The sequence below is a fragment of the Camellia sinensis genome, chromosome 13 (genome assembly GCF_055761805.1).
Source record: "Camellia sinensis isolate YWXY chromosome 13, ASM5576180v1, whole genome shotgun sequence".
NCBI lineage: Eukaryota > Viridiplantae > Streptophyta > Magnoliopsida > Ericales > Theaceae > Camellia > Camellia sinensis.
In genome coordinates this window covers 24,676,067-24,690,428 of record NC_138973.1, presented here as the reverse complement: position 1 = coordinate 24,690,428, position 14,362 = coordinate 24,676,067, and the positions used below count along the sequence as shown (strand labels likewise).

The 14,362-nt window shown below is 33.9% G+C and overlaps 1 protein-coding gene across 1 annotated transcript; it reads right to left on the bottom strand.

The window, feature by feature from the left end:
* Nucleotides 1–6,972: 6,972 nt before the first annotated feature.
* LOC114262746 (clathrin interactor EPSIN 1) lies at nucleotides 6,973–13,322 on the bottom strand. Its single transcript, XM_028203131.2, has 11 exons — nucleotides 13,065–13,322; nucleotides 12,911–12,962; nucleotides 12,119–12,198; nucleotides 11,915–11,993; nucleotides 11,704–11,787; nucleotides 11,438–11,583; nucleotides 11,088–11,345; nucleotides 10,159–10,319; nucleotides 9,021–9,217; nucleotides 7,623–8,007; nucleotides 6,973–7,359 (listed from the first exon to the last, which is right to left on the bottom strand). The coding sequence occupies exons 1-11, from the start codon at nucleotides 13,103–13,105 to the stop codon at nucleotides 7,139–7,141; spliced, it is 1,704 nt and encodes a 567-aa protein (XP_028058932.2). The 5' UTR covers nucleotides 13,106–13,322; the 3' UTR covers nucleotides 6,973–7,138.
* Between the last annotated feature and the right edge of the window lie 1,040 nt (nucleotides 13,323–14,362).

Genomic DNA, 14,362 nt, shown 5'->3' with positions numbered 1-14,362 from the left:
GAAATTTCTCTTCCTTTACAATAAACATTTTGAAAGACTGGAAAAAATTTCTATGTGATGGCCAGAGAAATTTGATTTTCTTTCCCTTGTCATATTGATTTTCTCTGGCCAAATCATAATGTGGGAGCCATAAAAAAATATATATCAACTTATTGGGCTAACCCAAACAAGGCCTGCCAAGGGCCAACTATTGGGCTTATTCGGCCCACCCCCGTCTATAAAAGGAAGGCACCTCATGGCATATGGTATGATCTCTTTCTACTCCACACAGCACACAAACACACTTTACTATTCTTGGTTCTTCATTCATGGATTCTAACTTCATCATCGGAGTGTCCCCAGCTGGTAACCCCGGTTGAGTGGCATCAACCAGATTTGTCTCTTGCAGGTTCAAGAAGCTGTCTTCGTTGAATCTCACCAACGACATCCATGTGAGAGGATGTTTCATGGTCTCACAATTGGCGTCGTCTGTGGGAACGACTGAATGAGATCAATGAAGAACACAACAAACATATTGCTATAAGTAAACATATACTGGTTGCATTAAGGTTAGTGCACTTTCTACAAAAGCAAAATCAATCCCAAGTAATACGGCCCACGACTGGGTCTCTTTAATTCTGCTTCAACTTGATTCTGTATCTATAGTATTCTTGATCAATTTTGTGGTGGGTTGTTGTTGGAATATCATTAGCAAAAACAAACATAGTATTCTTGATCAATTGTTGCCCCAATTATAGCTTTTTTATACATTTAGATGCAGTGCTCTTGAATTTACTTGAGCATTTTCACTTTCTCTCTCTAAAATTGGGTTTCACATTTTTGTTTATGGAAGTTTCTTTTCGGCATTATACAAATGGTTGCTCGGCCGGACCCACTTTTAGAATTGTTTATTTATTTCTTCATAGGAGTTTATTTAAAATTGATTCTTGCTAACATACATGTTATTGAATTAAGGAATTATGTTTTGTGGCTCCCCAACCAAAAAACAAATGGCTCATGTCTTTACTTAATAAATTTTTGTATCTAAGTTGTTTCGGCAACCATACCCACTGTTGGAATTATTCGGCATATTATTGGCAACCAAAACTTCTGAGCCCAAGCAATCATTATTTGGCACATTATTGGCAACCAAATTTTGAGCCAAAATAACCATTATTCAGCACAGTATTAGCGCATATTGGGCACATTATTGCACTTTATTCGGTAACTTTTATTCGGCATATTATCGACAAGGAGTTCGGCAACTTATTGGTTTATTCAACAATTTTTATTTGTGTGTTATCTACATTAATTCTACATGTTATCAACTCGGCTTCGACAACTTATTTGGCTTGTTCGGCAACTTGCTCGACATATTAGCAACTGTGCAAAACATTACCGTTTCTATTCGGCATATCATTCTACATATTATCAACTCGGCTTCGGAGTATTATTCGACTTCAGCATTGCTTATCAACTTTGAATTATACACTAAATATCATCACATTGCTATCCTCTGCAATTCGGTGTGTCATATTATCAACTTGGCTTCGGAAATATTATTTGGCTTCGGCAATTTATTCGGCAGCAATTACTCCGCAACATTTCTTATTCGGCACATTCTTTGACTACAGTACAATACTCTTCCGCAATAATATTCGGCAACGTTGTAACTTAGCTGGCACTAATATCTCGTCATAAAATTAGCATCTCAGCTTGTTGAAATCCACATTTGAACATACCACAGGATTCGTATCGGCTCAAAGAGTCCAAACCCACTAACCCAAGAAGCCAAGAAGCAACCCAAGTCTGCCGAAAGTTATGAAACGGATCACACGTGCCGAAAACTGAAATTTCAAAAGCTACCAGACTCAAGTTTTGACCATACCAATGTGAAGTACTCATTGAGACGAGTCCAACGCAATAAACTGCGTCGAAATCGGAGCTAAAACGAAGCGTACGAGCCAATTGAAATTTGCCCAAAAAATCATATATTCCGCCGAAGAAGATGACCAGAGGCTTCATGGAAAACAAAAGAAATTATTCGGTGCATCGTGGCTAAGCTACATCCCATAATAGCTAAACAATCACATTCAAATATAAACTTTGTTGATTACAAACATAAGGCTTTGTCTTGGCATAATGGTTCAATACTCTTCTTCCTTCAAAAGGCAAGGGTTCAAGTCTTATTGGCACCATATTTCTATATTTTTTATTTTTTGCCAAAGCCACCAAGCTAAGTTGAGAACTTATCCAGCGCTTCGCGGAGCTCAATTCTTCACCAATTTGAGTCATCTGACCTATTTTTGGCTACACTTTCGCCCTCAGAGGTCCGATTCCAATGATCCGTTATTCGTTTCTAGCTATTTGATGCATTCCGGGCCCATCCGTACGGACAAAATTTTCAAATTCAAAAAAAAAAATATTCAAAGAATTGAGCGCAATGGCTCACTTCGCATATCACCACAGCACCGAATAGGGGCACGGGCTCCGTTTCAAATTGTTATCGACCCACTCAGTAATTTTGGCCCAAGTCAATTTTATTCCTTCCGAATAACAAATCTTATTCAAAAGCAATGGGGCAAATATACGTTGGGCAAGAAACTCAACTTCAATAAATTGGCAACCATTGCCAACCAAGTTCTTAACAAATCCAACTCCGAAAGGATGCCGACACACTGCGAAGAGAAGAAAAATTGCCGACCAAAAGATCGGCACAATCACCAACCCAAGTGTAGCCGACCAACTTTTTGGCAAAATCACATTATATATGAAACGAACACCAATGTTTTGACACTAGTTACTCGACAGTGCATCAATTTTACTCGGCAAGATTATTCGGCACCATTATTAATTCAACATTATGTATGATCATTATTCGGCCGTGCATCAACTTTCTTCGGCTAAACAACATTATTGGTCAACTTTATGCATTGTCAAAATTTTATGCAGCAACATTGGCCACAGTATTCGGCAACTTTATTCGCCTAACAACATTATTTGGAAAAACAATTGCGCACTGGGACATCAATCAATTTTCCGCTTTCTAATTGGAGCACATCAGCCAATCATCATCTCAACACCTTTAATATGTATGCATACTCGGCCAACTTGGTACAAACATTACAACGACATTTACTTGAGTTACACACTCCCGCTCCTTTTCACACCGCTCTAAGTAAGAGCCAGTTTTGGGGCAATACATTACACACTTGGCAGTCGGCTGCTAGCACTTGGCAGTTAGCAATTCGCGTTTAGCAGTCAGCAGTTTGCATATTTTTTGTGCACCATCATTGTACCAAAGTTGAATCTTCCCTGCAACATAGGGCAATAGGAATCTGCATTCCTTTCGACTAACATCTGTCATTCGAAAGCAATGGGGCAAGTCTATCTTGGACTAAACGCAAATCGAGCAACTCGGCAATTAAATAGTCGGCCCAATATATTGCCACTTAAAATTAACATAAGCCTTCGAGTACAGCGTAATCTTCGTACTCGGCATGGAGCGCCATCAGCAAAGGCCTACACCCTCGCCCGAGGGTAATAATACCGCAGGCCTACACACTCACCCGGGGGTTATAATACCATAGGTCTACATCCTCACCCGGGGGTAATAATACTGTGGTCCATCTTTTGGCTGATATATCTACCCTATTTAATCTGTCTTATTTGGTTCAGGCAATCATTTCCGTGCTCGGCATATAGAAATATTTCTAGCTTGGCACGAAAGTCCATATTTGGAAGCAATCTTTGCACTCGGCAATATACTACACCCTTGCCCTGGGTTATAATACCACGGCCTACACCCTTACCCGGGGGTTATAATACTGTGGCCCATTGTTATAGAGATAGTATTACTCACTGGGATTTAGGTCACCTCTCTCCTCTATATACATATATTTGTACATACATTCATACATACATGCATTCATCCAGTCATTCATTCATTTATGTTATTCATTTATCAAATGTATTCTTTGTCAAAGGACCTAACATCTATTTGAACAGCATAACTCGGTAATAAAAACTCTCATTCCTTCTACCGAAGACAATGAAAGTTTTGGGACAATTGTGGGAGCCAGAAAAAAATATAGATCAACTTATTGGGCTAACCCAAACAAGGTCTGCCAAGGGCCCAACTATTGGGCTTATTCGGCCCATCCCCGTCTATAAAAAGAAGGCACCTCATGGCATATGGTATGATCTCTTTCTGCTCCACACAGCACACAACACACTTTACTATTCTTGATTCTTCATTCATGGATTCTAACTTCATCATCGGAGTGTCCCTGGCCGGTAACCCCGGTTGTGTGGCATCAACCAGATTTGTCTCTTGCAGGTTCAAGGAGCTGTCTTCGTTGAATCTCACCAACGACATCCGTGTGAGAGGACATTTCATGGTCTTCCACATACACTCCCCCTTGTGGTTTTCTTTGGCCAAATCAACTTGAAATCAATGAACAACAAACACCTCTTCTACAAATCAACTCAAAATCAACTCTATGATCAGAAATCAACTCAAATAAAGCTTCAAAAACAAAACTCTCAACGAAATTACAAAAATGCGATCTCCAAATCACAAATTGAGATCGAAAACCTAATGCGAAATTGGAATCCATACACATAAATCAAATTGAAATCAAGAACAAAGAACAATTTCACTAGAACAACGAATAATGAAATCACATAGAAACAAAAATCAAACCTTAATCTCAATCCCACGAAATCTCTACCAAAATAGCAAAAAAGATTTTCAATTTTCAAATCAAAATTAACATATCTTACATGAAAAGGTAAATTAGGTATTTTACAAAATCAAAAACGGATGAGGGACCTTAACTAACATAAAACAATATTGTAGGCCTCTCCTACTATCCAATGTTAGATAGGGATGTTAGACCAATTTTTTTTTAATTAAGATTCTCTATCATAATCACCATTGCAATGGTAGTCTAGATGAGTAATTTAAGCCTAAAATATAATAGTAAATACTTTAAGCTACAAACACCATCATTCTTGTAATAATCTTACAAAAATATTGTAGAAAATCTTAGGTAGCGTTTGGTTTTGTTTTGGAATCGTGATTTGAATCAAAAAGTTTTAAAACTCATAACTAAACACACAACTCAAAACTCAATTCAAAAACTCTTTTTAAAACTCATAATCAAGCTCTAAACACTTTTTAAAAAAAAAATTCAAAACAATATATTTTTATTTTGTTCTTTAAAATTATTTTTTATTTTATATTTTTTCAAAAAATATTTTTATATTTTTATTTTTGAAGAAAAATATTTTTTTATTTTTTATTTTTTCAAAAAAAATATTTTGTTATTTTTTAATTATTGGCCAAATAATTTGTTATGATTCAGATATATATGGGTGATCTAAAATTTTTTAAAATTTTAAAAAAAAATTAAAAATATTTAAATATTTAAATATAAGATAAAATATTTTAAATATTTTAAAAAATACAACGCAAAAATTTAGTAAATATAGAACACATTAAAAAGAATAAATAAATATTTACAATAAAAAATATTTACCCTAAAAAAATAAAATTAAGAATTTTTTAAAATATTTTAAAAAATAAATCTAAAAAATTTCAAAATACAACTCAAAACTCTTTTCAAAATTCATAACCAAACAAAATTTCTCTTTCAAAACTCATTTTAGAAACTCATAACTCAAAATACAATTCCACACTAAAATTATGATTCCAAATCTAAACCAAACATAGCCTTATTCCTTCATTTAAAATGTTAGAAAAGTATTCTTAATAGTAAATATGGTTTGGGCTTCCTCAAGTGATAACAAAATGGGTAAATTATATTTTGCACTAAATTTTACTTTCATCCTTATATATGAAATCATAACAGTCAATCCCTTATACTTTTGGTCAAATTTTATTTTGGCCCCTACATATGAAATTATGACAGTTAACCTCTTCACTTTTACTCAAATTCCACTTTGATCCCTATAAAAGTGTCAATTTCTCTCTTTTGTTATTTTATTTTTAAATCTTTAACAAAACCTAGTCATGTGACAAAAATGTGACTACAAAATGAACATAACAGAAGAAAAACATCCATATTTCATACCAATACACTTTGTCATACGTGATAAGCACATGAAAGTTATATAATACACAATATATATATATATATATATATATATATGTTCGTATGGTACAAATTGGGATGAAAAGACAAGAAAGTAGAGCTTCTGAAATGCAAAAAATGCGACAAAGAAATTAAAGAGAAAGAAAGATGAATCAACATAAGCCTATGTTATCATAAAAAATAGAGTTTTGTCATTCCAATTTATGTAAAATCCTAACTCGTCTTCTTAATTGTTCACAGTCTGCGTTTTTTGAGCTTAATACAGTCATATTTTGATGTAAATTTTAGAATAAAGTGTGTATTGATAGAAAATGTAAATGATTTTCTTTTTTTACCCTCATGTCGTAGTCACATTTTAATCAAATGACTAAATTTTGTTAAATATTTAAATAATTGAGTAACAAAAAGGGGGACATTGATACTTTTGTAGAGACCAAATTAAGATTTTATCAAAATAGAAGGAGTTGACTGTCACAATTTCATGTGCAGAGACTAAAATGTGATTTGGCCAAAAGTACAGAAGTTGACTATCATAAATTCATGTATAAGGATTAAAGTGAAATTTAATATAAAGTACAGAGTATAAAGTGTAATTTACCCTAACAAAATTAAAGCACTTGGCTTTGTTTACTTTTGTTGCCCAACCAAAGAAGATTTGAAAAGATTAGGCTGTATCGCGGCGGCTAGAAGATTACATATTTAGCTCATAAATTTGAGTGATGATAGAGTCATGACTCTGAATGGCACAACTAGCTGCCTCTCTCTAGCACAAAACAAGCACAACCATCATCTTGCATCACTATCTATAGAGAATTTTGTTCCTTTGTGATCCCTTTTGTCTTTATAAGTAAATTAATATAAAGAGATTCAACAGTTAAAGTCAAAATATAATAATAATATTAATAATTAGTAGCTATTGACAAGTTATCTTATCACCAAATCATTATGATGTATAATAATATAGACACACCAATTCTCGAATGCTCTTCAGATTTTGAGCCAAACACTCAATACGATGAAAAAGAATTGATAAAGGAATATTATTTTTTGAAGCTATCAAATTGATATTGTTGGCTGCCGATGGTTGAGAACATGTCATCTCCTACATTTCCCGATGATGATGTAAACCCAGATGCACCAAGACCGGACCCGGTACCCATGGCTCTCCCCATGTAAAATGAAGTTGGGGGTACCTTCTCCCTCTCATCCGAGCCATCACTCAGGCCTACGATGCCAACGTCTGCAAGAGATACCTTATTGGCTGCAAGTAGGATTCAATTATAAGACAATCAAAACAACTTAAGGAAAACCATGTTTTTATGCACTAAGAAACTCTTGCAATAGTAAACACAGATGTCGGTTGTTCCCTACTTTGAGAAATCTAAACATGTTTAATTCACAAGAGAATACTTTTAGAAGCAATATTTTGGATGTAAGAACGTGAAGAAGCAGTTAAATACAATTCAAGACTCTTGCAAACAGATCTACACAAAGGGAAGCTATTTAGTTTGAAAAGCAACTTACGAGCAGCTATATTAAGATCAATCAGTCCACGGCTCAGAGAATCTGCCCATATTCCAGATTTCACTTGGAAAGGATCCTTCTTGGGTGGAGGCTCAGACTCGGCTGAAGACTTTTCATTCAAGTTGTTATGGCTTCCATTAGGTTTCTCCTTGGCCTCTGTAGATACTGAATCAGTTTTAGAAGTGAATGTGCCAAAAATATCAGATCCATCAAAATTGTTCAGAGAAACTATAGCAAAGGGATCAGCAGCATTAGTATTCATCATGTCAGATTTTGAAGAATTTTTCTCCGGTAGTGCAATTGGGTCAGGAGCAGCAAAAAAGTCAATTGATGAAGAAACTGCAGAAGATGAGGCAGGTTGAGAGGCAAACAGATCAACCTTGGTCTGCACAAATGGTCAAAATGTGATTAGTTACTAACACCAAAAATGAATTTAGCTGCAAATGCAGAAATAACTAACCCTTGGTGTTATATGGGAGAATTGTGTGTCCCGGTAAATATATAGCCAATTTCGTTTTGTTTTATTCATATCTCGAAGCTTTCATTATGCTTAGAGTGTACAGGGTTGCATCCCCTTTTAAGGGATTTTTTGTAACTAAAATTTTATTTACAAAAAAAGAAGAAAAGGAAAAAAGTGTCTACAGCCCCGACCAGACGAAGAAAGGCTCACCGGCCCTAGTTACAAGCATATTTTCCACACTTCCTACTCAGAAGTTTGCAAAACTACGAATTTGCTTGTGAATTGTAGCTTTCTGAATTATTATAATGAGATACCTAGAAATAGGTGAAAAAGTTCATCTAAAAAATTACTCATAATAGGAAAAAGAAAGGAGAAAAAAAAAGAGAGACAAACATCTAGGAAACTGAAAAACCAATCTTTCCTCCAGAATTTTGAAATACTTCCTTATTACTACTGCCATCTGTGAATCAGCTCTCGCTTTGTGCCTTCAGGTCCTCTATGGACTTAATTCACCCTCTTTCTGCCTTGCCTGCCTGCTCAGCCCCAAAGAGGAGCTTATCGGGCTGCCTATGCATATACCAGCAAACCTAAACTTTGTTTTCCAATTACACACAGCCTCCGTTTGTTTTAACTAAAAAAATAAGGGAAGAAATTTGGATTATAGATTCCAGTCGTGGATATTGCCACTTAATTCATCTAAACAATGTAACAAATAGATCATAGTCTGCAAAAGTTTTCAGGTTACATTAAACAATTGGAAAATCTTAGAAAAGTAAAATTTTCCTGTAAAACATTTTTCTAGAAAAGAATTCTATGAGGAATATATCTCTAGTGAAATGTGAGGTAAAGGAAAGAGACAAATCCAGAGTCAAATAGCATACAAGAGCTGCATCAACATATCTAACTGCATTTTGAGAATTTAAATCAAACAACCTGACCTGAGTCTCAGAAGTTGCCCCTGCTTCTACATGGGGTGGTGCTGATACAAAAGCTGCATCGGCAAACAGATCAACCTCTGAAGAATTGCCATTCACAGTACACATTTCTTTGGGAACAGATGCTGGAGCATTAATGAGGTCACCAGCCAAACTTTGCCCAAACAGATCCACTTGGTTAGAGTCCCCAGCAGCAGATTCTGTCAAACGGCAAAGATATATGAGTGTGTGCTACAGAGCAGTAGTTCTTTACATTGTAGTTTATGCAGTTTCAATATTCTAGTAGTAGTCAGTGGGATTCAACCACTGGCATTCGATTCTTATTGGCCCCAAGTTACCACATCTTCAGGAAAAGCAATTTTAACACATGGAGACTTGTGCCTTCAAATTTGAAAGTATGTTAGTAACTATATATATAAATAAAGAAGATATCCCCAAATTGCAACAACAATTGAGGTATTAAGTTGATGCAAACCGAATTGTGGGAGTATTCAGCATCTCTTAAGAGTTGCAACATCATAGTATCAGTTTGGATTTATTGCAGCGGGTAGATCAACTCTGGGACAAGGATCAAAATTTATTAAAAACTATATTCTAGTATAAAAAATACAGATACTTATTTAATTTAATTGAGCATATAGCAAAATGGTGGAAAATGATTCATGTAGCTGATCCCAATAGATTAGGATTACAAGGCTTGGTTTGGTTTGGTTATTGTAAATAGAGTTCATGGATTCAAGAACTCACTGGGCAAAAAATTTGCATGTGAGGTTTTGTTCAGTTTATTCATAGGCATGTTGATGGGAAACAGAGGAGTTTGACAAGGATAGGATTTAATGTTTTATTTATGTAGGAAATTTATTAGGAGCAATTCTCACTAACAGAGTTATGAAACAACATGCTTGGATAAAGGCTAAGAATAAGAGTTTTATTTATGCAGGGCTTTTGTCTATCGAGGAGTAATTCTTACCAACAAAGTTCTGAAATAACGTATGCTTGAAGAGGATGCACAACATTCGCCAAACAATATTACAAAGTATTTAGAACGTGTGCAAGTGCAACACAATGCTTTTTGTTCTTTCCCCAATTATGAGTCACATAAGGAGAAATATATTTAAAGGTCCTATTTAAGAACACTTACTCGCACTGGATATTCCTCGCGGATCAAAATCATCAAAGTCATCATCATAATTATTTGAAGGTGCACTAGAGCTTTGTGTGGGAACTGAAGAATGCTTATCAGAGTCATTAATAACTGTTGCTGACCTTGATCCACCAGATGCTGAAGTATCTTGTCTCTTGCTGGAGGACAAACATTCTCAAGATTAGCAATATAACTAAAACTGTTCAGGAAGGCATATCTGCTTCTGCCTCTGTCAATGATAATTGACCATCAATAGACCTACTAAATTTCAACACCATAGATTAGCCTAGTATGATTGGATAACATCAAAGTAGAAGACCAATCCTATGTTTGTCAATCACAGATTTAAATCTGCATCAAGTAGAGACTTTTGTAATCACGGTGCAGACAGAATGGACAAATGGAACAAATATTAAAGCAACTTCCTATAAATTTTACAATTCTTCCACATTGATGAACATCAATCCACTTATCCCAATAACATAAAAATAACAAAAATACAGCATTGCTTCCTCTTTCGTAGGCATGGGATGATTAGATTATGACAGAATCTAGACTCCAAACAAAAGCACCAACAAGATGAATCTCTTCCATAAACAAACACATAAGAAGCAGTACGAGGTACAACCATGTAAAGCTTGCAGCCACTAGATGACTTACCTAATTTTTCCCCAACTTAAAGATAACACGGGTCTATTTTATACTTATACAACAAATTTTTTCCTGATATTTGTGAGAAATACTGGGTATTGCCTTCTTATTAGGGACAACGATTGTAAAGTCAAATGCCTGACCATTCAATAGGTTGGAGTTTTAACATTCAATCTGCTACTACTGCCTTGTCTACTCAACAAGTGTGGTAGTATCACACACAAAATACGATCTCTTTGCAAACTAAAACAAGCAACTTCATTGAACACACAAACCTGCCATGGCGTGTAGACCCCTTCTTTGGGGTGCTTCCTTGATTCTCATTGGTAACCCCTCGATTTGGCTTGGTAGAAGTACTCTGGTCAAACTTTTTTTCACCAAATCGATCCTTGTCCTTATAATTTCCTTTATATTCATCGCTCTCTCTTTTACTACTAAAACCTCCATACCGATCACTACTCTGAAAGTTGCTGCCACTAAATGAGGATGAACCTGACTTGTATGTTATTCCAGAGGATGAAAGTCCAAAGAACCTAGCAACAGTGGCACAAGAACAAACCCACAACAAAATTCAGAGAAGCTGAAGTAAATGCATACAGTGTGAGTTCATGATGCATGTACTTACTTATCCCGGTTTGCAGCAGCTTTATTTCTAACTTCTTGTATTTTATCTTTATCATTCAAAAGAGAGACAATTTTTTCAGCCTTCTTCCTCACATTGATCCCCATATCCTTCCTACTTGGCTCAAGATACTCAAAGCTCGCTAGAGACTTCAATAATTGGTGGAAGAAAAGTATTGCCAAAGAGAATGTAACAGAAAATTCAAACCGCCTTCAATCAGTATGATAAATTGGATTGGAAGATAAAGCAAAATATAAAATAACACATACCGAGATTTGATAAGTGTGTTCTATTATTTCATCAACCGCACGTTCAGATCCATTGGCCACCAAATACTCTACAACAGTCAATGCCTGGTACATAAATGATTTCACAATCTTTCAGGAATAAAAAGCCAAAAAGCTATACAGGCGAAGAAAGTTATTTTTGGATTATCACACTGTTAAGGATAAATTATGTGAAAAATAATTAAAGTACTACCTTGTAGACATAGCGCCAATTCTTTCCAGTTTCACTTAATCTTGTCCAGAGAACATTCATCACCATCTGACATTCAGAGCTGGAAGATATCTCAAAAGGTCAACTATGTGAAGGAAAATTAAATTATTTTTCTTTCAACAAAATGACAGTGGCAAAGGAATACGAGTTTTCAATAATGAAATAAATACAAAATTTTGAAAGTACAATTTTTTTGTGGCCTGTGCTATCTCTGCCAATGCAGTACCATGAGGACCCCAAGGTTCATCATCTGTTGCATCCAAGACCTGTATTAATGTTAAATCATTCATAAAAACAGCGGTATCACAAATGAGTTTTCTTAAGAAATCTATATCTATCTATCTATCTATCTATATTATTATAAAGTAAAGGCCAGAGTTGATGTTTATGTCTCATATTTTAGATTTTCCAAAATACCCTCAATAATTGTTATTTATGGCCTACATTCAGTTTTATATTTTTTTCCCCCGGCCAGTTACATGGGCAATTATAAATTTATTTTATTTTATTTTTATATCTCATGATTGTTGGTCTTTTAAGATTCATAAAATGTTTCAAATTTTGAATTTTGAATTCAATCCTACATTTTACAATCTCACTTCTTTGAAAATAAATAATGATACGCACACATATGCCATCACGTGTGTCCACCACTTCTAGTATATATAATATACAAAAGATTTGTCATGATTTTGTATACCCTATATATGCTTTAGAATGATCAATAAGCAGCTTTAGAATTAAATGAAAAGTCTCACAGGAGAAAAATCTACTAGCAATATATGCTGGGTGATTAAATCTAACCTAATAACTATCCATCTGCTTCACATGATCATAAAAAATGCAAAAAACTTGTACAAATTCAATTTGAATGTTACACAATCTACCTATATGAATATGCATATATATATTCATAAATATTTCTGAAATGGGAAGCATATAACGATTCAAAAATTAAGATTATAATGGAAGTTTTACCTTTTGTTCGATCTCAGGAATTTTCAAGACTTTCAAATTCACCTCCCTCTTTCTGCAACCCCAACATATGTACATATACATAAATATATAGTGATAACGAAATGAAGAGCAAGCATTGATGACATGAAAGAGAAGGGGATGAAATGAAACTCACATTTCGCGGACTGTTTGATCGATAACTTTCATGAAATCCATGGTTGGATCTGGAACAGAAACCAAAATTACAGATAAACAATATGATGTGTAATTAAATATTGATACAATTGATTGATAGATTCTAGAAGAATTGAAAAGTATGTATGGAAAGAATGAACAAAGATTGGAGAGAGATGTGGGGTTGGAAACGTAATCGGATGCGTTGTAATGTGTGAGAATGAGAATGCAACAGATAGAGATAGACCGGGAGGCTTGTTTGTTGGGACGTTTTATTTTGGATTATTTTCGGGAGTACATTGAATGGGATTAGCTGCATGTGCATGTGCATGTGCATGTGCATGTTTAAATAGTTTTTGTGTGTGCGTGTGTGTGTGTTTTTTTTTTTTTTTAAATAAATAAAATAAAATCTTACAAAATACTCATGTAAGTAAGTTAATTTTAAATAGTGGAGTAATTAAAATCAGTTAAGATTTTCAATTAAATTTAAATAATTTATTATTCAATTTTATAAATATTAGAAAATTCTATTATATACACATCTTGAAAGGGGTGTAACATATACACCTTAATTATTTATTTATTTATTTTAGTTATAATCATTTTTCTTCTTTGTTTATGACATTATTTTAATTATGACTAATGAGATCTTAAGGGGTGTGTACCATCTCCGTCTCAAAATATTAGTTCATTTTTCATTATTCCAAAATATTAGTCTATTTTCAAAAATTAAAGACTAAAATAGTATGAATTTTATATTTTACCTTTCTTTTAAATTTATTAACAACACAAAAAGTATAATTATTATTTTGGGACAGAAGAAGTATTAAAAAAATTAAACCATTTATATTAGGCTAATTAAGGATTCAATTAAAATTCGGTTGAAATTGTTATAAAAAGATAAACAAATTGAGGTTAAGGTAAATAATTCAAATATGTACAAAGCTAGTGCTGGGACTACTACCATCATCAATGAAGCTTAAAGTCAAATTGTAATTAAGAGCCTTTCTTATATTTAAATACTAACATTTTTTATATTGTAAATTGTTTTTTGTAAAATTTATTTTTCTCTTTCCTTCTTATAATTAAAACTATATGAGTTTATTTTATTTATAGGCCTTACTATTTTAGATTATGAATTTTTTTAATTGTGCCTTTAAATAAGATTTTTTTTTTTTTTGTTTATAAACAATTTCATAATTTGTAGTCACATGTTGTGTATTTACTTCAAATAAAATAAAAATAATGAGATAGAATATGAACCCTAGATCAATATAAAGCATAAGGAAATGCCATGTA